Source organism: Mustela erminea, chromosome 14, assembly GCF_009829155.1.
Source record: "Mustela erminea isolate mMusErm1 chromosome 14, mMusErm1.Pri, whole genome shotgun sequence".
Classification (NCBI taxonomy): domain Eukaryota; kingdom Metazoa; phylum Chordata; class Mammalia; order Carnivora; family Mustelidae; genus Mustela; species Mustela erminea.
This window is the reverse complement of record NC_045627.1, coordinates 79,460,291-79,481,953: the sequence shown is the minus strand read 5'-3', so window position 1 is coordinate 79,481,953 and position 21,663 is coordinate 79,460,291. Positions and strand designations below refer to the sequence as shown.

The 21,663-nt window shown below is 39.5% G+C and overlaps 1 protein-coding gene across 1 annotated transcript in view; it reads left to right on the top strand.

Annotated features, from left to right (window-relative positions):
* The window catches only part of RAB11FIP2 (RAB11 family interacting protein 2), a 37,811-nt gene that overhangs the window by 7,429 nt on the left and 8,719 nt on the right, over positions 1-21,663 (top strand). Inside the window, exon 3 of the mRNA XM_032312398.1 lies at positions 167-635. Coding sequence (XP_032168289.1) covers positions 167-635 — 469 coding nt within the window. The remainder of the gene's footprint in view (positions 1-166; positions 636-21,663) is intronic.

The following is a 21,663-nucleotide window of genomic DNA, read 5'->3' as shown; positions in this document are numbered from 1 at the left end:
TATGCTTCACCATTTTAAGATTGTTTTCCTTGATTATTTTAAAGGTTAATATCTTTAAATAGCTAATTGCTCTCATTCTAAAAGCAGCAGTGTGCACACAGAATGTGTCAACTAGTGTGATGTAATGTGTCACTGATTATGTACTAACTACAAAATTGTTTTGCAGGAAGTCTCAAATCTCCACACAGAAGAACATTAAGCTTTGGTACTTCTAAAATGAACCAACCTGACAGCAGTGTGGATGAAGGTGAATCGTCTTTCGGAAGACAAAATGACCCATTTACAAATGTGACTGCTTCATTACCCCAAAAATTTGCAACACTGCCAAGGAAGAAAAATCCATTTGAAGAAAGCAGTGAATCATGGGACAGCGGCATGAATTTATTTTCAAAATCAGTTGAAGTAAGAAAAGAAAATAAAAGAGAGAAAAGGGAGAAAGTTAGCCTATTTGAGAGAGTGACTGGAAAAAAAGATAGCCGAAGATCCGATAAACTTAGCAATGGGGGATCTGATAGCCCTTGTGACTTGAAATCACCTAACGCATTTAGTGAAAATCGTCAGGACTATTTTGATTATGAGTCAACTAATCCGTTTACAACAAAATTCAGGGCTTCAAATATAATGCCATCTTCAAGGTAAGCCTTACATGGGGGAAGTTGTGCTATTTTGAAAAATACTGTACTTGAAAGTATCAAATATCCCTTTTAAATACTTGAATGTTTTAAATTCCTTTTATTTGATTTTAACAAAAATCTTATTTTTATAATCAATTAAGGAACCAGGCAACATTGCATACATCTTTGGAATTGAACTTTTTATCTTACAAGGATAAAAAATTCTTAATACCCACCCTAGTCTATCTCTACTTAAGTGAGCCAGAAACACACTGAAACTTAACGAAGAGAACCGCGTAGCTTTTGGTGACACATGGTGAGAGTGAATCACCGCTGGGTGTTAATTCGGGCCAGAAATTAGGTGATATGTTATGTTTCTGGATATTGTTTTCCAGGGATTAGTTCAGGGGCTCTCTGGAGAGGATTAGTGGACCAATAGCAGCCCATGGGCTGTTCTTTAAGAAATACTGGCTTAGGTTAAGTATTAATGGTTTTCATCATAGATGTTAACTACCCTTATCAAATGTCTATTTAGAAGTAGCTTTTATTTGTGAATGTTTACTGGAATTTTGTGACCCTTGTGGGTACTATAAATTTATCAAAGAGTTTTCTACATGATGACTTGTGGTCATAGGAATAATCACTATCATGATAAAGATTCGATTTTCAAAAATCGTAGTTCGCAGCTACACATGTAACGGTACTTTTCTTCTTCCTTAGTGCAAGTTGGAACTATATACCTTTGAATGAGATTATGGATTTTGCAGAAGTGAACGGTGGAATAGCTGATTAAAGAAAACCTAATCAAGGAATAAGATGAATTTATTGGAGTCCTAAGCAGGATAGAGTGTTTGCCGTTGAGTGTAGACGTTTTTCCTTAAGGCAGTACCGTATAGGATGCTGACCTGAGTGGGAATCCTGGCTCAGTAGCTCTGGGACCTCTGTGAACCTCATCGTCTCCATCTTTGAAACAAGGAAAGGAATACCTGCGTGGTAGGATTGGGTGATGATAAATTATAAATCAAGTACATGGTATAAAGCCAGTGAATGGTGGCTGTTACTATGTTTTATATACTGTCATATCATCTTTTATTCAAAAACAGTGCCTTGTTTTGTCCCACCATTCACAAAAGAATATAGTGTGAAGGAGCGTCCTGTTAGACGGTGCTCGCCCACCTGTCTTCTGATTTTCTAAAGACGGGTGAAAGTAGGCATTTAACATTTTCAAGGGAAAAGTGTATTTCTTTCATTTTCTTTTAGTAGTAAATATTTGCTATGGCTTTAAAAAGTATTCAGTTTTCTTTATAAACTGTACACCAAAAAATGCATTTTTATCATGTGGTATTGATGTTTTAATCGAAGAGTCCATAGTTTTGTTATGCTACTCACATATTTTATGTTGGTGTTTCATATAGCGTAGTCTACATATTGTCTTAAGTCCTAAATTACAGAGGTAAATAGAAATGTATTTTTCTCCCTTTGCTAAACTTTTTTTTTTTGAAGAAGAAGATAATTAAAAATAACTGTCTGTGATAACTTGGAGATTGGGTAAGTTAAATAATTTTAAAGTCAAAGAAAAGCAAGAAAAATGGGAACTGGTAAGAAAATAATGTTTTTACATCATGGAGGCATGTGGAAAAATAAGTATCCTCAAATCTTTAATTGCCCTCTACTTGGGCTGTTCACGTGGATTGCTGTGGGCTTTAAACGTGAGTGTGGCATCTTGCCAGATTTAGGCTTTGTTTGGGTGACTTCAGGACAAATGCTGATTCTTTCAAAATTAGAGCTATTTCTTGATAAATGCATAAAATGCTTGCAAATGTGTAAGAAACAAGATTTTTAAATTTTAAGTCTTTCTCTTCTTCGCGTTCTTTGGGATGCCAGGTATGAGGACAATATTGTACTCTTTCCCTATGTGTTGCAAACCATGTTCACGGTAAATACGTTTGCAATTAAAGGGTCGCTCTAATTTACAGTGTAAAAAAGAAGGATTGACTCTAAGTAGATCAAGGAAGAGAGTGCAGTTCAAAGTTCTGGAAAGCAGCTTGATCTTGAGTGGAATTTGGGAGGATACAGTCGAGGGAGTTTCGTCTGTCCGTGACCGTGACCGAGTGTTCCTGTTTCTCCTGCTGACATCAGCCCTCAGTGAGAGGAGACATTTTAGATTTCCCAGGTTCACATCTCAACCACACGCACTTTGGAAGCCACAGACTGCCATCACTAGGACATGGGCTGCGGATAATTTTTTCCAGTAGTGCTGTTTTGAGTCTCCTGGACTCTTGTGACTGACGTCTGTGAGAGCGCGGACTGGAGTGAAGGCAGACCACGAGGCTGGGGAGCCAGGGGGCGTTCTCTGAGTGAGCGGCTCACCTGGGATCGCAGGTGCAGGGGAAGCGTGCTGCTGCCCTGTGAGTGCACACGGTGTGATTGAACCTGGAGAATTTTCTTTATTCCAGAAAACTTGAAAGCACTGAGGAATGCTTTCTTAGAAGTCAGAGTTATTATTTCTTGGTAAAGAAAAAGTAAAATCCACCTGACGAAATCGCCTTGTAAACCGCAAAAAATACTACCTTGTGCTACCGTTCTTGGAATAGGTCTGATAATAGTCTTGCATAAAACCAATAGAAGAAATGAAGTCAGTTCTTTGTAAGGTTACTCCAACAAGGAATAGGAAAACGGGCTTCTTTGAAGCCCTTTGCTGCCCTGTTTACTAATTCACAGCTTCTTTCCTCTTACCTGCTCCTCTTCTTTGAAGCCTTGCCTGCTTTCATTGGAAGAGGTCCTTGATCCTTGTGGGGACAGCCTTTTCTTGTGTAAGTCTTACTTTCTGTGGGCATCCCTTTGTTCACTAATGGACCAGTCACTGGTCTCCCTTCCACCACCAGGAACAGCTTGAGGGCGAGGGCGTTTCATTCATCTTTCTGCCCTTAATCTCCAGCCTGATGCTTGGTAGGTAGTAGGGGTTAGAGCAAATCACTTTTGAATCAGTGAACACAGGATAGCAGACCCATTTCCTAAAATGTGCTTTTATTCCTTTAGGCTCCTCTTCCAGCCCAGTGTGGGCTGGGAAGACCTTCTGGCACACCAAAAATAGACCCACAAAGGCAAATAGGTGCATTTTTATGTAAAACTAAGCATTATTCAGCATCTCAGTGAGTGTCAAAGGGCTCTTGAAATTTAATATTCAGACCCTACGTAGCAGTTTCTGGAGTTTCTTCAGATCTCTGTGTTAAGTAGGTTATCAGCTGTCATAAACAACCCCAGATCTCGGTGGCTGATCACAGTCAAAGTGTGTCACTCACTGTCACCTCCTGATTCATGATGGCGGAGAGGAGGGAAGTGGTGTTTTGCTCCTGCGGTCATTCAACTGCACAGTGTTATTCAGAAGCCAGGCTCCTTCCTTCTTGTGGTGCCACCATTTACCACCCAGCTGGCAGGGTCGAGCTTCAGGGGCAAAGAGCCGAGGGTCCCGTGTGGCACGTCTCTGTGTCAGGCCTGGCTGCCGTGTGCATCACCTCCACAGCTGTCCCCTTGGCCAGAGTCCGTCACGTCCCAGCCCCAGGGCAGCCAGTGAGGAAAGCCGGTTCCGTTCCGGGGTGGACCCAGAAGAAGCTGAGTTGGGTGCGGTGAGGGTGCCGCATTATGTGTGTGGTCTGCGCGGTTCTGAGAAGTCTGGCTGCTGTCTCACACTGAGCATGCCGCGCGACCCGTACTGCACATGCGCTGCGAAGTGTAGGTGGATTTCTTGGCATTTTCAGGAAGATGTTCGTGGGTTTGTGACTGGGACGGAGTTTGTGTTTTCAAATCACGGCTACTCTTGCTTTTTCGTTACAGTCGCAGGTAGTTTGGTGTCATCAGGACCAACTGCGGTGTCGTGTGTCTGACGCCACACAGTTTGTAAAGTAATGCTTGTTTGCATCAGCAGTTTGATCATTTTCCAAGAACAAAAAAACCCGTGTGTGTTATGCCATTTTTAATCATTTGTTCACAGCCATGTCTAATTTAACACCAGGCTGGTCTTCCAGTGAAAAGTGGACATGGTATCTATGTTCAGCAAACCAGGATGTCCTTTTTTTAGAAAAACAGAGACACAGCTAGAGCCTTAGCTGGGGACAGGTGACGAAGTTCTGGCTTACAGGAGTGAGTGAGAGAGGAAATCTACCACGTCCAGGTCTGGTCCGTGAAAATGTCCTGTGCAGTCATCTCGATTGCCTGTCTTTCTCAGTACCTTAGGCCAGATGTTGGCAAACCATATTTTTGTAAATAACGTTTCAGCTTCACGCAGCCCAGCCACTGGTTTGTCTACTTTTGTGCAGTGGAGTTGAGTCCTTGTAACAGAGACTGTGTGGCCTGCAAAGTTTACTGAAATAGTTTGCTGAGCCCCAGGCTGACTGAATGGAGATCTTCATAAAAGACAGAGCCATAAGACACGGGTAGCCTGGGTCCCTGAATGTGGAAGGCCACCTCACCAAGCATAAATGATTAAACCTTATCTGAATGAGACATTCTGAGAGTATTAAGTGAACTACAGTTTTTGCATTTTATTTATCACAACACTTAGCATTACTACTACTTAGTATTAAGGGCACGGGAGCCATGGTAACTTTAGTCTGTTGGAAAAGCCTAGTTCAAGAAAGTTTAAGAACCTCTGATTTGTAACACCAAATCCAAACTCTTCTAACTTTAAAGACTTACTGTATTTTAGGTTTTTCTTGATTCGCCAACTTTTCTTTTACTGTTCCTTATCTCTCTGTTCTAGGTAAGTTAATTTCCTTACCTCTCTCCTCTGAGGCCCTTGTAAGCCTTACTGTGCCCATTTCTTGGCTCAGTCCTGGAAATTCCTCTTAACTCATCTGAGTGTGCTCAACCCGTCCTTTAGGCTAAGAACTCTTTAATTCATTCTTGGTTAATAACATGGTGTTTCCTTTTGGATTTCTGCTGATACAGAACATAACTGCTCTAGGATATATATTGTGTCTGGGTCTTAGTCTACCTTACTAAGCTGTCTAAGCTTCTTATAGCTATGCTGAATCTTCTTTTGTGGGCACCCCATACCACCTAGATGAGTACACGTCCTCCTTTGTGCTGATCGTCAGCGGCTCCTGGGGATTTCTCTTCAGCTACAATTTGTTGGGTCCTATCTCAGACTAAATTAGAATCTTTAGGATGAATGGGCCCTGAAATGAAAGTCAACATTTCTAAAACTTCCCACTGATTCTCAGTCAGGTTTAAAAATTACTGATCCAACTTATATCCTTTATTTCATAAGACTAAAGGAAGTTCTAACTAAGGAACAGAAATCTGGAGTTGTTTTGGTGAACTCATGGTTGAATAGATGACTTAGTCACTGGGCCCTAAGTAAGGTGGAGGTCAGCCAGACTAAAACAGGGACATGGAGAGGAGTATGAGATTTGGCTGAATAACTAAGAAACATGTAAATTATGGTAAGTATTGAAGACCAGGCAGAAATGTCTGAGTGCTTAATACTTGTGGCATCTGTGGATGAATAGCGTCTCAGAGTTCAAGTAAAACCTAGACATCAGTAGTGATGAACACCACTTAGAAAATACGCTTGTGTTTATACGCTCCCTATCATAACTTGAAAAGAAGATCTGTGATGTGTTCTTCCGAGGCTCCATGAGAAGATTCCGGATTGAAGAACTGCCCCCAGTCAAGAGAATTCACTGTGTATGTCTCATTCTGAAATGTTTAAAAAAAAGAACTCTCTCTCTCTCTATATATATATATATTTTTTTTTTTCCCCCAAAATATTAGTGTGCTCTGTATGAAGAGCTGATGTTTGATTTTAGAAAGGAGGCTCACTGGAAAGCAAGAACTTATGGGAGGTATTTTTACCACAGAAATTTGATTGGTGAATATTCTGTATGTGACTCATACAAAGAACATGCTTTCCTTTCATATTTTCCTGTTGTATTGTTGTTGTGAATACAATGTAGCAAACTCCTAGTTGTTCTATGTTAACTTAATGGTATGTCTTATAATATCATTCCTGGTGTTATTGATTTTATTAGGGCATATATACATATATTTACATTTATAGTATTTACTGTGAAAAAACCTGCTTGTTGCTTAGCTGGTGAAACAGTTATTTTTTTAGGACAGTACAGAAATAGTGTCTAAGATGAAGAACTCCTGTCTATCATTAATATTTTATAATTTTGCATGACAGTATGCCTTTTACTTTTGGGATCAGGTTGACCTACTTCTCTTTTTCCCTTTGTCCTTTCTTTCTTAACTCATCAATTCCGGTCTAAATTGTATCGTATCTTTCTTAGAAACTATAAAAAAATCAGTTACCTGGAATGTATATTTAAATGTGTTTCTAATTTTTACAAATCACATAGGCATATAAGCATGTAGTCATTATTATGAAGTTATATAACATGAGACTGTTTACTGTAGGCCTGCATTTTGATTTTAAAAAGTTAGAGTAAACAAATGTTCCAAAAGAAATGATCCTATTCATAGTTTCAAAACTTTCATTTTTATAGTGGTCCTTATGGGCCTTTTCTTTTTTTTTCCCTGTGTGAGTTTAAAGCTCAGTCTCTGGTATAATAAATATAATAAGCCTTAACATGTATAAGGTTTATTTTAATAACAGTATTTATTTTTTGTTCATATTTGTCTAATAGTAAAGATAATTTTGCCTCTCATTCATGACAGGCCATAAATCTTTTACACAGCTGAAAATTTGTAGCCTCATTTACAAGACAGAAAACAAAAACTTTTGAGATGATTTTTAGAGCCATTAATCCATTAGTGTCCAGGGATTTGCAGAATGTATCCAATGAAACAGTGACTAGGAACATGAAATATGCAATATGATTAGTTCCCTTAACACTAACTAGAACTTTTATGCTAAACTCCCCAGATACTACTTGAAACTTTTTTACCCTTTGTCATCCTAATACTCATTATAATAGCTCTCATTAATTGGTACATCTCCCAATGGGTTAATTTGCAGATACCAACCATGCCATCCTTTTGCTAACTCACTAATGCAAATTGATATTTATAGACTTCAAAATTGAAAACAAAAAAAGCTCTGTAACAAAAAAAGACAAAAGTTTGCCGAGTTGTTATTATTATTATTATTTTGAGTTGAGAGATTGAGATACAGAGAGATTTTGTGAAAGAAGAAAACCAGCCAAAAAAATCCACAAAAACTATTGTAGGCTAATAAACTGATGTGAAAATTTCTCAATTTACAGCACTTGACAGGTGCTAAAAGAAAAGCATCTTTAATTTTAATGTGTTGTTAGGACCTCTTTAGAGAGACTGTACAAGTTATTAACAAGGTCCTCTGAGACAGGAGACGGGTAATTAACAAGACCTATGGAGATATAGTTTAGGTAATTAACGAGCTCTTAGGCACTGGACACAGGATAACACGATGAGTCCAATAGTTAAAGAGAACAGGTTGTTATGATATGATCAAATACAAGATTTAGTATGTAAGTCCTCCTGAGGTTTCTGATAAGAAAGTATTAAGATTATATTCTAGTGACCCCAGTGCAAATCAATATGTAGATTTTAACTTTTAAGGTAGAATTTGAGAGGATTATTTCTTTGTCAAACCAACAAGCTTGTTACATATAGATTAATAATCTTCATTAATTACCATGAATGAACATGTATATTTTGAGAATAATACATTGGAAAGATGTAGAATTATTTGATTCCAAATTATTTTAGTTATCTGTTGTTATGCTTCTTTTTCACTGGTGGCCTGTTGGCTAAAACTGTCTATTCTAAACCAGCCTTACTTTCCTTATCCCCTTTAAAGTTGTTGGGATCTAGGCCAGAGAGGAGGCTCTTCTTCACCAGCATAGTTTTTACGTGATATGTACAGCTCCTATCCTGCTCTTATGGTACTCTCTAGTTGAGACTTGATATTCCCAATTTCAGACATTTGGCAGTTATTTCCTCCATAAATTTGAAATTGTTGGGTATGAATCGAGTTTTGTTTCAGAAAACTCCCAACAGTCAGTAGACCTTTATTATCATAAATATGTTATATTTTGAAGATTAAGAACAAAAAGAAAGCCCTTGCAGGTCTCCTGATTCATTCCTTTGCCTCCTCCGTGTGACTACTCCAGTCCTTCTAGATGATTTTTTTCTGAATTTCAGGTCTGATAATCAAATGGCACTTTCATTTGTGTTATTTTTGGATTATTTACTATATAAGAAAGTCAGAGGTTAGTAGAATATAAATTCCTGCTCTTAGACTTCATAGAAATGGGCATGTAAATATTAGGTCTCCATTCCATGCTAAGGACTGGACGTTGTAGAGGCAGTGGGGAACCATGAAGATTTTTAAGTTAGGCTGTGATATGATCAGAGTAACATCTTAGATAGCCCTGTAGCATGGGAGAGTCTGGTGGGGACAGGAATGGGAAGGGGGAGGACTTGGGTCAGGAAAGCTAGTTAGAAAGTTAGCAGGGCTGCGAAGGTGAGAGTTGATGTAAGTTACTTGGTGGTGAGGATGGAAAAGAAGGGAACATCTTGGAGATGTGTTTCTTTTGTATGTGGAGGTCGGGATGGTGGGGGATCGGTAAAGGAGAAGAAACAATGAGTACTCTGATGATGTGTCTTTAATCAGTGTGTTAAATTTGATGAAATTGCATTGTAAATGGACAGACGGTCCCCCCACTCACAATGGTTCAACTTAACAAATTTTCAGTTTTATGATGGTGATAAAGTGATACGCATTTGGTAGAAACCATACTTCAGAATTTTGAATTTTGATCTTTTCCCAGGCCTGGGATATGCCATAGGATTCTCCCTGGTGAGACTGGGCAGCCGTAGCAACCACAGCTTGCAGTCAGCCCCGTGGTTGAGAGGGCAGACAACTTAAAACTATTCTCCACTCATCCAGCCATCTTCTTTTCCACTTTCAGTACAGTATTGATGAACTACATGAGATATCCACCACTGTATTATAAAATAGGCTTTGCCTTAGGTGATTTTGCCCAATTGTAGCCTAATGTAAGTGTTCTGAGCACATTTAAAATAGGCGGGGCTAGCAATGATGTTTGGTAGATTAGAGATATTAAATGCATTTTCATTTTACAGTATTTTCAGTTTACAGTGGGTTTATTGAGATGTAACCCCCATTGTGAGTCAGGGAAGATCTGTATTAGCAACAATGTCAAGTCTGTTATCTTTGAATCAAAGTTGGCATTTTCATCTTGTTGGGAGAGGTTTGAGTTTTTCCTTTTTTCTTTCTTTCTTCTTTTTTTTTTAATGAGGTCCTATCTTGTTTATTTTAGAACTTTGTTTTACAGATAGAAATTATGTTTTTTGAGTTGTTGAAGACAAGCAAGTTAGAATCCGCACACTAAATATAGTTCTTGAGCATTTGTTTTTAAATACCGAAACACACTTGGCTTCTTTGAACATAGCAGTGCAAATTTCAGTAATTGCTTATGGATTTAATGCATTTCAAGTGTGCTCACCTTAGAATTGTAATTACTGCATGTATTTCTCTCCAGCAGTTTCGGCTTTACTAAATCTTGTCCCCGTTGGACCCCTTTTGTTAGTTTCTCACAAGAGAATAACTTCTGTTTCTTTTATATTTAGCCCTACTTCTGTGAACTCTACTTTTCCAGGCCCTGCTTCTGTGTTTAGAACCCTTCCTTTTGGGCCATTGTGACCACATCACCTGCAGTTACTTTTTGCCATAACAATAAAGCTTTAACTTTTGAAATACATGTACTGTTTCTATATTTTAATCAGCGGTAGTAGTGGTACCTGTGGAAGGGGTATTCTAAATAGCAGTGGCGATAGAAAATAAAGCAACTAATTTGATTATGAAATAATTTTCTTTTGACACATTTAGCTAGTTTCTAAGAATATCGGGATGCAGACGTTTGACAGTTGTCTCCTCGAACTTGTATTTTAAGGATAAATTATTGCCCTTTGATTCAATGTGTTAAATATATTCTAGTATTAATATATGACATAACTGTAATATAAATATTAAAATGTGATCTATAAATATGTATTATATTAAATATAATGTATCTTCTTACGTCAGGTAACAATGTATGTTTTTTATGTATTTGTTTTAACCTTAGAAATCTTTTTGACAAAAGTGCTAATACCACTTAAATAGCAGTTACATGAATCAGCTCAGCCTAGAGTAAAGCTTAATTCAAGTTGCCAGTTTTTAAAAATTGTTTTAACAGACATGTATGTGGAGCCCTGCCAGGGCTTAGGGGTGGTGGCTTGAAGACAGAATTCATAGAGGACCGAAGTCCTAGTAACTACACAGCTAGGGACAGGAACGTGTAAGCAGTGACCCATATTCCAGTCAGAAGGAATTGTGTCAGACAGAATTTACTGTAGAAAAGGTAAAGGAACACTTCACTAGAAATTCAGAAATGCTTCTTCAAGGAAGAGGCCTTTGAGCTTGTTCTTGACCATCAAAGATGATTTTGTAAGTTGGAGAATGAGTGGATAGACAGTTACTTCAGTAAATAACCAGAAAGCTTGTTTAAAAAAATGGCAAGATGCATTTTGAAGGAATATTTTATAAATAATGACTAAGTACTCTTGTATCGTTAGCTCTTCACTCACTGTTTGGTAATTCTACCATTTCTTTCTTAGTTGGAGTCGTGGAGCTGTACTCCGTGCCTGGTAGGTTCCTGAGGAAGTGTGTTTGCTACTTTAGGCTACCAAGGAGCCAATTAGTGAGTGCCCTGCAGTGGGCCTCTGCCTCGGGTATAATGACCTCTTTGTTAGGATCCTGGTGTGGGATTGGGGGTGTTCAGGTTCATCACATATTTTGTTGACCAGAGGTCTACAGTATATTTTGTTTCATACAGATCTTTTCATTTTCAAAAAATTAAATGCCCCAAGTAAATGAAAAACGAGAATCATGCTGAACATAATTTAATACTTGATCCAGAAAATATATTTGATTACCTTCTTCCCCTCAAAGATGTTATAATATAATGTGAAAATATAAATATAGTAATAGTAGAAAGTTCTAAAGGAAGTAAAGGATAGGTATTGAGTTCAAATTTTGGACTCGGGTCTGGATTTGAGTCTGAATAGCCAGCTGTATGACCTTATTTAACCTTTCTAAGCCTCATTCTTTTTTTGTTTTTGTTTTTGTTTTGTTTTGTTTTGTTTTCAGCTGTAAAATGGGATAACAACCTTGGTTGTTATCCCTCCTTGATGTTCTAGGAGGGAGTAAATAGTTTCATGCCCGTGGAGCACTGAGGGTGGTTCGCCACAGGGTGAGCCCGGAGATGGTAGCTCTCACTCTGACCCTACTGTGCCGTGTCTCCAGAATATGTAATAATTGCTTTAAATAAGCTAAATTATTTCCAAGTAATAATGTATTCTCAACTTGAAGTAGAATTTAGGAGCTCCTGTTTCTCACTGACTGGTAGAGGACATATATATTTGGCAGAAAATAATAAACCTGGTACTTTTTCTAGTTTCTTTCAAGATGTATGCTCAGTAATAATCTTTGATAAACTAAACACATTCAGATTAAGTAAAATATTCCCTGTATTAAGTAGAAAATTTGTTTCATTGCTTTATAAGGGAAAGGTATTATAATCAATATTTCTATAAAATCCTGTGTGAAATTCTTGCCTAGTGCTAGTAAGGACAGTGCAGGGTAGACAGCTAAGTTTTGGCTTTTCCTTAAGTCATGATGAAATTTTTCTAAACTCACGTGGCTGAGCTTAGATTACATTGTTTAAGAAGACAGTTCAAACTATCATCATAAGAAGGGATAAATGCTCTTTATGGAAAACTCCTTGAGAACATTCCAGAGTCATCTTTGGGAAAAGGGTCTCTGCCTTAAGAAATTCACACAGGCACCAGCGTATCCTTCTAACCAAGATTTGAAGGTAGGGTCTTTCTTTGTTGGGGAGAGTGCCTTCTTTTCTCTCAGGTTTTCACTAAGAATATAAGATCCTGTTGGAGGTAATTCTGAACTCAAGGTTCTTCAATATGCCCGAAATAATACTAATTTCATTTATAATATTGTCATTCCTGTTTTAAAAAATATTCCTCACTTAAGAGAAAATATACTTATAAGCAGAATTTAAATATAAGATATTTTTGTATTGCCATCACTTTCTTTTATGGAATAATAGGGATCGGTAGGGTCTTAAAATGTCACCTTTTGTGCCTTTCACCTTTAGACTATAAGGAGGCAATATGTATTAGGGTAACCTTCTAAAAAATGATATTAGTTTTAGAACTTGATAATAAGGTATGGACAATTGCTCTCCTGTCTTGTATAAGAATTGTTAACAGAGATGCATCAGGCAATGTATCTGTCTTTAGATCACAGGCAGGTAGATACAAATATGTAAGTAATTGTCCTCATTGGAGATGCAGTTAGTAAATGCTCAGAGAGCTACAAATGACAGGAGATTAAATGGGTAAGGTCAGGCAGTCTAGGCATCACAGAAAAGGTAGAATTGGCAGAGTTTCAAAAGATGGATCTATGAAGAGAGAGAAGAAAGTGCTTTTATGAATGGAGATTAAAATGTGGTTAGGCAGTGTGTTAGAAATATGTGTTTTAAGTGGCTATTAGGGACCCAGCCTACCTGAAATTAAGGTCGGAGGTAGCAGTGGAGACTGTACCTTGTTAAGGGGAATGTAGCATATCAGAATGAAGACTTTGCACCTAATTCTATGGTAAGTGTAAAGATAGTTTGGCCTATGAGTGATGTGATGGAAAACCAATTTTGGGGACACCCAGAGAATAGTGATACGGGTAATACATATATAATATGGGCCCTGAATATGGAGAGACACAAGAAATCAAAGAAAGATGCCAGTGAGACCTTGTTTCTAAGTGTGATTTTTAGATTCAGAATAAAAACTGTTTGCAGTGAAAAGTAATTTTATTTACATAGTTTGTAGGAACAGGACAATGGGGAAGTTGTGGCAGCAGAAGTTTGCAAATGTGACAAGGTACACTCAAAAAATCAGTGGGTGCCTGTGTTTAAAATGTTCTTAGTGTTGTTTTTTTTTTTTTTTTAATAAAGAACCATTCAGAAAAAGCTGGCTGAGGCATACAGTATAATGTGTAATTTCCAATAAAATTATTATATTCATCAACTTCTGGAGGCGTTAGTATATTTTTATACGAAACAATATATTCTTTTCCAGGAAAATTTTATAATTTCTTAGCTCCGTGATTCTTGATCACCAAGAATGGTTTTTAAGGCTGGGGTTCTCATATGAGGGTGTTGAATGGCCAGGAATCTCCCAGTCACCCCAGCAGCTCTGCCTCCAAGGAGTATGCATGGGAGTCTGGGGTTCGTGTCGCCTGACGGAGGGGCCCCGGTTGGTCTGGCTGCCTTGGGAGCCCCTCATTGAAGACTCAGCAGAGATGACAGGCTGGGGAAGCGGATGCTTTCTGGCCAGCGGCCTTGTTGCAGGCTGCTCTGGAACATCAGAGGCCTTCCTGGTGACAAGAGGACACTATGGCTTCATCTCCAGAACTTGGCTTTGTCCCAGGTTCCAGCTTGGAGTGCCCTTGGTCCACAATGTTGTGGGCTCTCCAGCCTTCTTCACCTTGGCCAAAGAGACCCAGGGCCAACTTGCCTTGCCCACCCCTCATGGAGGAGTTCCTTGTGCCCAGGTTGTCCTCAGCCCTCAGCATTTTACAGGAAAGGGCTGATCAGGGTACTTGGATTGGCCTTGATCACACAAGCCATAGGCCTTATGTTTGGAAACTTAGGAATGTATTTAAAATAATTATTTCATTTCTTCACCAGGAGAAAATGGTAACTTAAACTGGATTGAATATGATACTCTTGATGAAATATATCTTAACTTCATAGATCTCTTTAAGTCATCAAGTTTTAGGACTTCTTTAGTGACATATTCATTACTATTCATGATTGAAAAGCAGCTTGCTCTTAATTTGCTGTCCATGATCTCTTATGTCACTGACCACAATTTTTAATTGTCTCGCCTATGAGATCTCATGAAAGACATCCTGTGAGAATATTAATAAGTAAATTACAGTTAATCCCCATAGACATTTATGTATTAGGTTTTGTTTTGCTGTTCAGATATTCAGTGTGTGTGCCCAGTCCCAGGAGAGAGAATGTAATATTTTAATCTATAATATCATTAATTTGATTTGTGCTAACTTTTTTACTTTCCCTAAAAAGAAGGAAGAAGCAATATTGAGTTGTACCTTGACTCTTAAGCCCTTTTGCATGTGTAATAAAACTGAAATATGTTATGGGTTGCGTTTGTTAGTGGGATCTCTCTTTGGACACCTTATTTTTTAGGGCTTTTAGAAAGAGGATCATTAAAGAACATTTCTTTAAACTCCTTTCCCATTGAGCTTTTGTGGAATAAATGTTTTCAGGATTTACTGGAAAAATCTCAAAATTCATCTGTATTGTGGTGAAATTCCTAAACTGGGAGGCCTGGTTGGTAAAGTGCATGAACTGGCCACTTGAATTGATTTTATTGTAGGTCATCAGTTTGAAACTTACTTCAATTCATATTAGCAGTTGTAAGTATCAGAATAATTCTTCCTATCTTAAAAAGAACTGAAAAAGATTCCATTAATATACTATCTGGTCTAGATATAATTAATCTTTGTTACTCAGCGAAAACAATTTCCTCTGCTCTTTGATGACGTGATATCTTGTTGTTAAAACTTTTATTGACCTACCATCGATTTGCTCAGTCAACTATTAGCCCAGTTCTTAGAGATTTTTATTAAGCACTGGCTATTGACTCATTCAATATATATTTGTTAAGCATCTGCCATACTTAGGTCAGATGCCGGGACTGAAAAGATTAATGAAATATCATTCTTTTCTTCAAGTAATTTATGGCAGAAGGGGTGGGGAACCCAGGAATGAAGATAGAGGCACAAAAGGCAAACTTTAAATAAAATTTATTTTTAGAGCCATTTTACGTCATAGCAAATTGAGTAGAAAGTACAGAGAGTTCCTATAAGTGTCCCACCGCCAACACGTGCATAGCCTCTGCCATTATCAACACTCCCACAAGGGTGGCACATTTGTAACAGTTGATGGACTTATAATGACACATCATAATTATACAAAGTCCATGGTTTACATTATTCTATGGGTTTGGACAAATGTATAACGACGTGTGTCCACCTGTACAGTATCATACAGAGTATTTTTACTGCCCTCAAAAGTCCCATGTGCACTGCCTGTGCACATGATCATTCCCTTCCCCCAGACCCTGAAAACCACTGATCTTTTTATTGTCTCCATAGTTTCTGCCTTTTCCAGAATGTCGTATAGTTGGACTCATACAGTCTGTGTTACCGGATTGGCTTCTTTCACGTAGTAATATGTATCTGAAGTTCCTCCTTGTCTTTATAGCTCGTCTCTTCAGCACTGACTGACATTCCATTGTTGGTATGTACTACAGTTTATCCGTTCACCTGCTGAAGAACGTCTTGGTTGCTTCCAAGTTTGGGCTGTTATGAATAAAGCTCTGTGTAGGTTTTTGGGTGGACATAATTTTCAAAACCTTTGGCTAAATACTATGGAGTGCTATTGTCATTGTGCATGGATTGTATTCTAAGAGTTTATGTTTAGTGGGGAGTGTGGGTGGCACAGTCAGTTAAGTGTCCCAACTCTTCGTTTTGGCTCAGGTCATGATCTTGAGGTCGAGATAGCCCCACATCGGGCTCCTCCTCACTCAGCACAGAGTCTGCTTAAGACTTTCTCTTTTTCCCTCTCCCTTTGCACGCACTCTCTGTCTCTCTCGGACAAATAAATAAATCTTTAAAAAAAAAAAAAAAAGTAGGTTAGGTCTGTAAGAAACTGCAAACTACCTTCCAAAGTGGCCGTACCATTTTGCAGTTCCACCAGCAGTGAGCGAGAGCTCCACATCTTCATCGGCATTTGGTGCTGTCAGTGTTCCGGATTTTGGCCATTTTAATGGGTGTGGTAATGGTACCTTGTTACTGTTTTAATTTGCATTTCCCTGATGACATATGATGTGGGGCATGTCTTCCCATGGTTATTGTCATCTGTGTCACTTCCTTTGTGAAGTTGTCTGTTGAGATTTGGGGCCCATTTTTCCATGGAGTTGCTTGTTTTCTTACTGTTGAGTTTTAAGAGTTGTTTGTATATTTTGGATAACAGTCCATGATCAGATGGCTTTCGTAAACACTGTCTCCCAGTCTGTGGCTTGTATTTCATTCTCTTAATGCCTTTCACAGAGCAGAAATTTTTCATGAAATTCAGCTTATCAGTTTGTCTCATGGATCATGCCTTTGGTTTTCTATCTACAAAGTTATAACCATCCCCAAGGTCATCTGGAGCTCCTCCTGTGTTATCTTCTAGGAGTTTCACGCTTTATGTTTTACACTTAAGCCTATAGTCAATCTTGAGTTAATTTTTATGAAGGATAGAAGTAAGGTCTGTGTCTAGGTTTACTTGCCTTACATTAGAATAGCACTTTGTCATAAAAAAAATTTCGTATTCATTTCTTTTAACCTTCTTTTGATCCTAACTTTTTGAAATAGGTGACATCTCTTATTTCCTCATTAAAAATTTAAATTTTGGAGCAAGTAGGTTTTGCCTGGGTACTAGGTGATGAGCAGTAAGTTTGGAAAGATAATTTGAGTCAGAGCCAATTGGCTTTGAAAGCCAAGCTAAGAAATTGGTTATTTAGGAGGAAGTTGAAGGACAGAAGTTTTTTGACTGATGAATGGAAGGTTAGACTTGAGCTTCAGAGTGTCCTGCCCAGCTCTGTTGCTTAGGCTGGATTGGACAAGGAAGGACTGGCAGAGACTGGTAAGAAGCCGTTGGCAGTAGTCTGGGCTGCGGGTGATGTGATCTGCAGGTCTTGTGATCAGAAAGGTAGCAGTGACCCTGAGTAGCAAGAAAACATGAGAGATCCATGTCCAGAAGCTGAATGGGGAGAATCTGGCAGCTTACTGATGAGACAAAAGCTTTCAACCTGAATGAAGGCAGGTGTCCAGTACATCCCTGAAGGCTTTACCTTGGGCGACCAGGATACTTGGTTATGCCAGAAATTGGAAAATCAGATCGAACTGATATCAAAGTCAAGGTGATGGTTAGTCTGGGACATACTAACTTTGAGGTACAGGTAGGATATCCAGTCTGAGACTTTAAACAATCTGTAAAGGTGGTATTCAAAGGTATTCCACAACTGTAGTGGAAAACAGAAGATTGAGCAGTCACTGGTCCATATCGCTTTGGCAGGGGAGGTGGAGGGAAGAATATGAAATGACCAAGGTAGAATACAAAGAGATCTGAAAGCAGAACCTTAAGAAATACCCAGTGTCTCTCTTGCAGGGGTGAGAAGACAAAGATGACAAGGAAAAGGAGGAATTGGAAACATAGGAGAAAATCTCAGCTACCAGATATCACAGAAGAGAGTCTCAAAGAGAGAGACAGTCATTGGAATCAGATGGAGCTGAGAGATTAAAGAGAAGGAGGCTGTTGCCTTTGATAAAAATAGTTGGTTGGTGACCTTCATAAAAGCAGCAGTGAGTGTTGGTGGTGGGGGATGTGTTGCAGATTACAGAAGGTGCCTGAGTGACAAAGTCAGCAGGGGTTACTCAGGAGGGATTAGAAATTGGCAAAATAAAAAATGGGGCAGCGTAGGAGGGGTAACAGGTTGTCAGCGTGCTCTGGAGGGAGAAGTATGTAAATACAGTAGATGAGGGAACAGTTGGGATGGTGGTGGGCCCACAAAAGAGGTCCCTCCGAGGGAGCAAGTGGGGGAATCAGAGACGAAATGGATCAAATGCGGTTTTGATTGAATGGACCTGACCATGATTAGCCATATTCCCCCCTTGGTTACTTTTCCTTTGGAAATGTGTTTAGAGAAATTCAGTTTGGGGAAATGTGTTATAAATTGTACAGTAGTATATAAATATGAGGTGGTATTATTCAAATTCAAGTCACTTTAAGCAATTACACCATTTCAAAACCACAAGAGCAGTCTTTAATAATGTAATTTGAAATCGAAAATAATTCTGAACATGAAGTGCTCTAGCTCTGTGAATGTGGAAAGTGTTGTTAAATGAAGGCTGGGAACTTTTTTGTGGCCAGCATGTAAATGTGAATTATCATTTACAAAGTAGAAGACAGTGTATATCCTGGGAAGAAAGAAAAGAGTGTTAAAATAAGCAGTTGGAAAGCAAAAGCCAGAAGTTGAAGGGAGAAGGGAAGTATAGATAATTCGTAAGAATAATTGTGGGATATGGTTTTTTCTTTGGCTCTCTCTTCTTTCTTTTCAGTAGATAAATAGGACAAACCTTTGGCCTTAACTGCTTTTTATTACGAAGTTAATAGTTTATGTATTTATTGCATATTCCTGTATCAGTTACAGAGTCCCAGCCGGAACCAGATGACATACTCAAAACGGATAACTGCAGAATGTTTAGTAAGAGGCCATTTACAGAGGGGCGCCTGGGATTGAGGGAAGGAGGATGGAAGTGTAGCGCCAGGAGCCAGCAGTGTCTAGAAGGGACTGCCGTGTTCGGTGCGAAGGGACCTAAGCTACTGCTTAAAACTGTAGCGCGGTGGGGAGGGCCTGAGGCAGCAGTGAGTGGGGGCTGGAGCGGGGGCCTTGGGGGTAATACATGCCTGCCCCCTGCCGCCCATTGCTGTCCCCACTGTCTTTCCGGTGCCTCCCAGGGCCAGAGAGTAACTGGAAGCCATTGGGGAAGGTGGCCCAGAGGACTGCACGCTGCAGGTGTCAGCCTCCTGGGGTACGGGCAGGGGCGGAGGACAGAGCAGCAAGGGCAAACAAGACGGCGGGCACAGTTCTTTCCCAACCTGTTGCTTTGCAGCCCGTGTTGTACCTCTTTTAAGATCGTCATGGACTTTTCTTAGTCACTTCTGATTGGGAGAAACCTCGGGAAATTATCCTGCATTCCCTGAAGCGAACCCTCTCTGAGCTCAGGGCGGGACTGAGGGTTTAGAACACATGAGGGCAAGAAGCCCAGCCCCTGGCTAAGGAGCTTGGACTGTGGAATCCGGCTGCCTTTCTTGGCATCCTGACTCTGCCCCTTGATAACTGTGTTACCTTGAGTAAGCTTCTTAACTTCTCTGTGCCTCTTTCTGCTGCCATAAATGGAAACAAAAACTGCATGTTACAAGGATTAAGTGAGTTAGCATGTGAGGTGCTCTGAAAGGAGTCTGTCAGCACAGTTACCGTCAGTAAAACACCAGTTGTCGCAAGGCTTACTGTCAGTCTTTGCCCCTGCTTCACTGTCCCTGCGTTATTTTTCCTTTCCTCTTTTCTGATACTTTAAAAGTTTTCCTACATTAGAGTTCTCTGCTCCCAGCTACATTTATCACCAGAGGAAGCCCTGGGTCTCTAGTGTCCACTCTCACAACTAAACAAGAGCAATAGAATAGTGTCCTTTGCAAATGATCTTTGAAGTTCTTCTGTGATAGTTCAAAGTTACACTTCTTTCCCCTACACAATAAGGAATTGGATCGTGTCTGAAAATCGGACTTCTCTGCTCCACTGCCCGCCCGCCCTTCGCCCCCTTCCGGCCGGCTGAGTCACCTCCGGGATTTTGCGAATAGCTTGAATTCCCTTATCCAACACGAAATGGGCCAAGGTATACGCCAAAAAATGCATTTAGCTTTATAATTTCAGCAGTAATGGGGCTTGGAAAGAGATATTATGGAAGATGTAATAATACTTCAGAATAATAAATGCCTTCAGAAGAGCTTCCAGTGTGGTTAAGTGACTTCTCACTGAAAGAGCGAAGGTCCAAGAGCCAGGAACTTGCACAGTGTGCATTGTCTGATGCTAACAAACCGTCACTCAGCTTTGTTCTTCCGTGGGGCTTTTGGGTTTTTTTCTTGACAAGGACTTTATACGTTTTCACTCTCAATAGTCTCTACTCTTCCTTAGGTACTCTTGTTCTCAAAGAGTATATTTGGTAGAGAAAAGGAAGGACAAAGAAGAAAATGAAGGCAGCCAGCTGCCTTAGTGATTCGTGCAGTGGTTAGTTTTATCACTTTGTAAAGGTTGGTTGGCCTTTGTGGCCTCTCTGTGGAAGGCTGGTCCGTCAGCTACTTTAGGACAGTTTCAAGTTCTCACCAATTATTTCCTTACTCGGTACTTTAACTTCACAATAAACTGATAAGTGACGTTATAGAAGAGACAGTAATGATTTCTTGAAATATATCAGTATTCATTTAAACTTGTAAAATAGAGTTTACTTGGGAAAGTCTTTAAAATTTGGGGAATAATCAGGAGGTAAAAAAATAAGCTTTGACAAAAACTTCAGAATGTTCAGGTAAAACACCTTCTTAGCTTAAAATATTTTGGAAAATGTAAATTTAAAATATTTCCATCAGCTTAAAATTTGCTTTAAATTTCTTAGTCACCCTCAAACTCCTTCCGGTTTTAACTTTGAAAATTAATTTTCTCTAATCACGAAGTTGAAATTTGTATAGACTTCTTGGGTAGGAGCACGTCTCTCACACCTGATTAAAAACGCCATTTCCCTTAACCTGTCAGCAACTCAGTGAGCAGTCAGACCGCATTGTGCAGTATCTTGTCTGACAGGAGGACAGCAGTCCAAAGAGAAAGATGACACAAATTGGTGCCACACTTCCATAAATAGACACATTTTATTTTTCACCAAGCTAATTCAGTCCAGTTCAGTTAACTCTTTTTTCCCCCCCTTCAGGACAGATCAAGAAAGCCAGCCATGAATGACTGAGTGTGTCGTGTGTTTGACACGTCAGTGTGTGAAAATAAAGCCGGCCACAAGGGAGGGGCCGTGCCTTTGGATTGCAGACAATGCCCCGGGCGAGGGCCCTGTCCCTTGGCTCTGCTCTGCACACTGCTGGCAGCCGTGTGGGGGGTGGGCAGCCGGGCTGGCTGCGCACGACACCCTTGCCCCTTCCCGGAGGCGACCTTTGTGATTTCAGCATTTTTAAGAATCGCAGACATTTTTCCGGCTGCCACTCAGTCTCACTTGGGCTCCACAGGCCAAAGCTCCTGGATATTGCACACTGATAGTTTTGTGATTCGG